This window comes from Meriones unguiculatus, chromosome 16 (assembly GCF_030254825.1).
Source record: "Meriones unguiculatus strain TT.TT164.6M chromosome 16, Bangor_MerUng_6.1, whole genome shotgun sequence".
Classification (NCBI taxonomy): domain Eukaryota; kingdom Metazoa; phylum Chordata; class Mammalia; order Rodentia; family Muridae; genus Meriones; species Meriones unguiculatus.
Genome location: NC_083363.1, coordinates 37,685,171 through 37,692,669, shown reverse-complemented (window position 1 = coordinate 37,692,669; position 7,499 = coordinate 37,685,171). Strand labels below are relative to the sequence as shown.

Sequence of the window (7,499 nt, the reverse complement as noted above, 5' to 3'; positions counted from 1 at the left end):
TCTGTTGCTGTGACAGAACACTCTGATGAAAACCACTTAAAAAAGGGCTGGCTTGGACCCTCAGTCTAGGCTTCAATCCACTGTGACAGGATCACAGCAGCAGGAGCTAACAGCAGCTGGGCCAGTCAGGCAGCAGAGGCAAATGATCACCAGCCTTTCCTCCTCCTTATACTAACTCTAGGATCCCAATCCAGGGATTGGAGCCGCCACAGTGGGGTCTCTGCACCCCAACTAACCTAATCAAGATAATCCCCCAGAGGCCCATCTTCCAGTGACTGCACATCTCATTAAGAGGACCATCATCACTGGGTACAGCGACACAGTCACAGTCAGCTCCTGGAGCTGCAACTCAGCAGCACTTCTGCTTTGCCAAAGATAGCTCTGTTCCACGGAGCTGCACCAGGTACATGAGGCTGGGGAGTTTCCAAAGAATAAATTTATGCCTTACAGTTTTCTGAAGGCCTCAAGTCCACGGCGGCCTCCAGCACACACAGACCTGGCTGGCCATCTCATAGCAGGCAATCAAAGGTCCAGAGGGCACATGCACAGAAGAAAAGGAGGGCAAACCCACTCTTACCCTGAACTCACTCCCTTGGTAACAACACGAATTTGTGCATGAAGACATACCACTGTTGGAACGGGAATCTCATCAGCAAACCATAACCCTGGGGAGTGCACTCACAGCACAGCCCCAAGGCTATCTCTTCAGCACAGTGGAATTCTCTAGTGGAAGACCTTCACTTCTGATTCCACACCTTCTCTCATACTCTACCAGATCACCGTCCACCTACAGCTTTTCTCTACCACTGAAGGCACATGCCTTCCAGGGCTCTGCAGGTCTCCCAGTAGGCATCAAATACCATCAGCACCCCAGCAGACTCCTCCATCTGCCCACCCTCTCCAGAGACATGTGAGTGTCAGTGTGTGGGGGAGGAGGGAAGAGGCTCCTCCAAGTCTGTCCCTCCGGGGTACTCTCCCACTCTGCATCTGCTACTGCTGCAATCCTCAGACATGGCTTTCCCCTTCTCAGAAGTTAACTCCCTATCAGTAATCCTCCACACTGACTGGTCCTCCTTCAAATTCCTACCGTGGTTTCTTTGTCCTCAGTGGGTCCTAAACCTATGAATAAAGCCATAATTATTTTCGAAGTTTAAAAGGGGATGAATTGTTTCCTAAATCACAAGAAAATTAAAGCCAGGAAATTACAGTCCATTTAAGGAACAGACAAGCTGATGAGAAGGCACAAATGATCAGGGAAAACTAGTTAATTAACAGAAAGTAAATGGATCAGACACTAGTAAAATGTACAGGTTCTCAAGCAGGCTGACACTAAAACAGAAGATAATCCTGTTTAAGAACTTGTCATTTGAGCAAGGTGTGTAAGTGGCCCATCTCCATCTACACCGTATTTCCTTTATACAATGTAAATCATACAAGTAACAAAATAGCAGAATATTTTTAAAGCTAGCCTCGGAGAAATATTTAAATATTCTTAATTGTTAAACCAAATTTTGAAACATAATGATAAGCTACTTAGAAAACAAGGCTACTGTACACACAGAAATGACCACAATGTTCATTATTCAGAGAAAACCCAAAGCCTAAACACTGCATGTCATACAAACAAAATGAACCCCGTATTCTGAAGGCTAAGAGGAAAAACTCAGAAAACAAAGTAACATGAAATGAGAAATATATTTTAAGCGAAGCCACAATAAACCAGAACACCAGTTTTCTGAAGGAAAAAGCCCATCCTATGCCAGGCTAATCAGGTAAGCTGCAGAGGAGAGAAAAGCTCTTCCAGGGAGTGACACTGACTGAAGAGAGGTTTCTCTATTAGCAACTGTTTAAATTTCCACATGATAAAAACTTTTCTCAGGGGGCTAGAGAGACGGCTCAAAGGTTAAGAGCACTGGCTGTTCTTCCAAAGGTCCTGAGTTCCACATAGTAGCTCATAACCATCTATAAGGAGATCTGGTATCCTCTTCTGGTCTGCTGACACACAGGCGGACAGAATACTGAATAATAAATTTAAAAAACATTTTTCAAAGAGAGTGTGTGTGTGTGTGTGTGTGTGTGTGTGTGTGTGTGTGTGTGTGTGTGTATGGGGGGCCAGGTCTCTCTACACAACCCTGGATGTAGTAGAACTCACTATGTAGACCAGGCTGCCCTCAGATGACAGAGATCTGCCTGCACCTGCCTCTCAAGTACAGGGATTAAAGGCATGTGCCAGCACATCCTCCATAAATTTCTTTAATTTACATTTAGTAAATAATAAACGTAACATTTTAAATGTCAGTTGTCAAGAAAGGACTTCTACACAGGGCTCTGGCCTCGGTCCCACACTCATTCCTTCTGCCTCTCCTTGAACAAATCACTGGCCTGCTTTAGCACAAGTACACACAGCCATCCTGTACTCGGCTCAACTACCAAACGCCCAAAGATGTAAGTTGTAAAACAGCCCTATGACCTGTGCTTATGTACAAATGCAAACCTCCCAAATAACAGAGGCGAGGCAGACGTTAAACCACCAACAGGACAATCACACTTTGGGAAATTCATATCCCAGGAAGGTGCAGTCACACGCCATATGCCTGCCATCCGGAAACTGTGGGGTTTTTTGTCCTGATAGGTGCTAACCCCGCACGACTTTAATATTCTGGAGAGACTCTGTGCAGGCTGGTATTCTGGCTCACACACATTTAATTTCTGTCCCAGAGATACTAGATTTCCAAGTCTCTACCACTTGGTGAGACCTGCTGAGGAGTCTTCTCAGGATACCGAGGAAGGATGATGGCGAGCCTACTGACCAATGAAAGTGTTTCGGCCATTACAAAGGCACTACAGTATACAATGCAAAGCCTGCTGGTGTTGAAACAAGTCTTTGTGATTCTTTTAAGCTGTAAGTAGGTGCATTTGTCCAAGTTTTAAGGACAGTGAGTCTTTATTAACAGAATGACTGTTTAGCCCATATAATGTCTGCATAAAACACAAACTATAAATCTTTCTGTTTTAAATGAATATAACTGGTTCCTAGAGTAGCGAGATGGTTTCCAGTTAGATAATCTATTAAAGTCAATACTGCACTAGGTGAGAAAAGGGCATGGGCATCTTAAGAGAGACTCGGGAGCTCCCTCCTGACAGAACTCCACAACCTTCTTCCTCATTCAACCTTCAGAGGCGCCACCTTTCTAGTGTCTGTTAGAAAGCCAACTTAGTAAAACACAGTAGTCATCCCCATTAAAAACAGAACACGACCGTCAGCCATTATCATTTAATATAGTGCTAGAATTTGAGTCAACAAAACATACCACAAAATTTGAAACTCTCATCACTGTTCAAAAATGGTATCAAGTGTTTCCTTAAAAGCCCATGGAGGACTGAGCAGAAATGGTATGACAACTACATGATTAGATACCAGAAAAATACAGACTTACGTTCTAGTCCTGCAGAGGCTAACTATCAAGTCCCGTGTGGATCTGTGCGCATGCAATCGTGACCTAGGCAGCTTCCTGGCACTGTCTGGATTACCGCACCAAGCGGCTAAGGTAGTTAGCGTCCTAACCTCCACCCAGGTAAGACAATTCACAACAGGGCCACAGTAATGGAATCTAAACCCACAGCTGACCTGTCAGCACTCTGCTTTAGAGTATTCTTGTGTCTCCTAACATTTAAAATAAAGTCCAATTCCCTCCCGTATGGGTCCATATGGTCAGGCTCTGTGCTACGCCATTCCTGACACTCAAACCACACTGACCACTTTTTAAGCTCCCCGTCACCCAATAGAGCATGGAGCTGGCAATCCATCCTCGAGGGATGGGCCCTACCTAGATCTCGCAAGGCCCTGGCTTTCTAAAACGGCAACCAAGTATTACCTCACGTTACACTTCTTCAAAGTGATCTCTTGAATCACACTCTTGTAGCACCCTCTTTAATGTTCTCACAGAATCTAAAATTCATGATGCTTCTTTCACTGTGTACGCTTAGTATCTCCTAACTAACACCAGCAGCAAGAGCTCTGCTGTAACTAGCCTTCATCTCCAACACACAACATGCATTTGTATTTCCACCATCTGTCACACGTATGTGGCAACTCATACCTGTAATCCCAGCACTCACGAGAGGCAGGAGGATCACTCCACATCCCGAAGCAGTCAGGTCTACACAGTAAATTCTAGACCAGCCTGGGATGCAGAGCAAGACCTTGCAAAAACCAGAAGTGTCTGTCATTCTCAAGAGACTGACTGTTAAGCTGAAGATGTAGAGCCTATCGTATCCACTGTGCTAGCTCCAAGATTCCGGCACAGGATATCTGCTCAGCCTGGTGAATGAGTGAGGGCATCCTTCTTCCTTTAGTCCCCGTGGTTAGGGAAGCATTCCTGCTAAGCCCACCACGCCATTGGCCAACACTGTTGCTGTTAACAATTCAGCCTCCCAAGCTCTGGGGTCATGAGCCTGTGCCACCACACTCTGCTCCTAAGTCACCTTTTAAGAGTTATTATAAAATTAGGTCTCCCTACATCTACCCATCCTCCAGTTCCAAGCTTAATTAAGCTTATTAAGTAACTTATTAAGCTTATTGAGTAACACAGAAAGCTAAATGCAAAGCTTGATGGCCCTATTAATCTTTAAAATGTCTTTTAAAAATTCATGTAAAAAATTACAAGTAAAAAAAAAAAAAGTCTTTTTGAGTTATAATCCACAAATTTTCATGTCAGTAGCCAGCAGAGAAGAAACCTGCCCTACTCTGATACCAGGAGGAGTAATGGTAGGATTTAACAAGTCCGTCCATCATGCCAGTGTAGAGAAATGACCATCAAGGACTCCCACTGAGTCAGTCACTCTCCCTCCCCAGGGGTGCCCATTAAGTGTGGCACACAGAAAGAACAGCTGGAGGCTTGTGGGCACTCTAAGTGTCTAATTTCTTTGAACAAAAGGCTACACTTTCAACTTTTCACATGTTCTTTTTATTCAAGGGTTTGCTCACAGGCAGTATTTAAAGTCAGGCTTTTAAATTAAAGGCCTAAACTACGAAATTTTGCAAATATGACCCTGGCAAAGAATGAGCATCTGGATGATGTAAACCCTTCTTATCCTGGAGTCCACGTCTGTAACATAGAATGAGCAAGATCTGTATCACTGAAAACAAACAACTGAGAGACCACGGGTGCTGGGTAAATTTGTCAATGAAAAGAAACATCAGTTTCAGCCTTGCAGAGTGTGAAACCAGCAACTAGTTCTTCTGTGGCAGAGCATCAATTGTGCTTCAGAACTTTGCCTGTAAAGTCTCTTTCTCCATCAGTAAATCTGCGTATCTCTGCTGAAGCTCCTTCTCTCGTTCCTGTTGTCGCTGCACATCTTCTTTTAGACACTTGAAGAGAAAAACATTCCAGTTACTTCAAACCTACGTCCACTTATGGCAGTGTACCTTACTAACAGCTGTTTCATTCACAGTTCTCCGGAAGGATACATTTCATAGAGAAACAATCTGCCATGAAACTATACTCCAGCCATCCTGTAAACTTCTGCTATGTTAGCAACATGCCACTGTAGTCTTCTACAGTGCTGCTGTACAGTGCTTGCTGCTACACCCTGCAGCAAGCCTGGCTGCCCTGAAAGCGGGTGGGGGTGAGAGTGCACACTAGAGGTAAATCTAAACCCAATCTGGCCAAAGAATCCACTGTTCTGAGATGGACAGCTAGGCTCCTAGTATCTTCAGTCACAAAATTAAAAGATGCTCCTTTAGTTTCCCCAGAGCCACATAAATAAAGCCACTAAGTTGCAGGAAAACTAGTCACAAAATGGACTTATTCTCCTATGTAGCCTATCCTTTAATACAAGAGGAGAAAAGCCTTCACAGCAGTAATCATTTGCTTGTAACCCATCCACACATAGGCAGGTTTAGATCATAGAGTCAGAAGCCCACTGTTCACCAGTGCCAACTTCAGAGAGAACCTGCTAGGAGGAGGGAAAAGGAAGGCCTGGCTTCCTAGTCTCCTTCTGAGGAGGCAGCACACGCTATTACCTCTAGCCTGCGGGGAATAGCAGAGTCTTCATGTTTCTTGAGTTCTTCAAAAGTGCGTAGTTCCAAGTGAGCCTGCTCAATTTGGTCCCATAAGTCATTCAACTGTTTCATGAGCCCCATAGCACGAGACTGGTAACCACCAAGCAAAATTTTCATCTTCTTTTCCATCTTTGCAGCTCTCTTGGCTTCTGTTGTCATATGACCCCTGTTTATCTGGGGGTTGGGGAAGGAGTGGAGAATCACATCAACAGACATGATAACGGCAGACTTTTAAATAAGAGGAGTAAGGACCAAAAGGACAGTACGGCAGGCTCCTCTCAACCTTGCTGATACAATATCTAACATAAAACTGGCCTCAACAATTACCTTTTGCCGAAAAATTCCATAACTTTACCCACAATTCAACCCCAAAGCAGGCTTGAGTTTCAGAGCATGAGAAAATTGTTGTATCCCTTATGCAAATGATTTCTGTGATCACTCATCCACAGTCACTCTAGACTGCCACCTAGCCATCTTCTTCTATACCCAAAACCTCCTTCAGTATCATGTATCTGTTCCCCTTTTACACCAAACAATATTCCACATGTACAAAAGGCCCACTGGAAATGTGGCATTTTACACCCACTCGCCTCCAGCTTACTTTATTGGAAATCAAAGTCAAGTAAGATAGTAGGAGCAGGGATGGGATGGAAAGTGGAGGAAATAACTTCATGTATGTGCCTTGGATCATGAGATGAAGCTAAAATTACCTTAAATAAAGCTCCTTTAAATCCATCATTCCTTCAACATTTATAAAAGTTAAGCTTTTATGCTTCTGCACTTGACTTAAACCCATGTAAACTGCTGTTGTTCCTGATTTTTATCTCATGGGTAATAAATCAAGTAAGTTCACAGCACAGTAATGCATCTGCCAAAAGGACCAACAACTACTGGTGGGGCAGGCAGCTCCAACAGTGGGTAAAAACCATTAGGACCACTCGGCATGCCACCCGGGTGTCCTGACGGAGCAGATTATCCAACCTCTGTGCTCCATTTCTCTACCAGTAGTACAATGGTAGCCACGGGAGACAGTTAACTGAGAAACTGAAAGTGGATAATGTATACCAAAACCCTCAGGTACCTAGAACCTGGCACTGAATAAGCAATCAGCAAGGATCAGTTTATAGATACAAAGAGTCCTATCTAATCATTAAAAGAGTGAGGAAAAGACTTGAAAATCTTCAAATTCCAACTTAAAAATGTGGACCACTTGGGGGAAAAAGCAGAGAACAGTTGTGCTTTGTTTTAGGTGGGCAGTGTGCCTTCTGCAAGCCACCATATCAAATGACACACACTGGACCTCTGTTCTACAATACAGTGTTATCAGAACATGGAGTATTTTGATTCTTTGGCTTGAGGAGAAGATTTTCTAACCATGAAGTTCAGATGAGGTGAACTTCCTGAGTACGCCAGCAATCTTCTTCCCAGCATATAC

At 43.9% G+C, this 7,499-nt stretch overlaps 1 protein-coding gene across 1 annotated transcript in view; it reads right to left on the bottom strand.

Moving 5' to 3' along the window:
• Positions 1-4,944: 4,944 nt before the first annotated feature.
• The window catches only part of Cdc5l (cell division cycle 5 like), a 37,551-nt gene continuing 34,996 nt past the window's right edge, over positions 4,945-7,499 (bottom strand). The window contains exons 15-16 of the mRNA XM_021649309.2: positions 6,026-6,238; positions 4,945-5,371 (exon numbers count right to left, since the gene is read on the bottom strand). Coding sequence (XP_021504984.1) covers positions 5,267-5,371; positions 6,026-6,238 — 318 coding nt within the window. The 3' untranslated portion in view covers positions 4,945-5,266. The remainder of the gene's footprint in view (positions 5,372-6,025; positions 6,239-7,499) is intronic.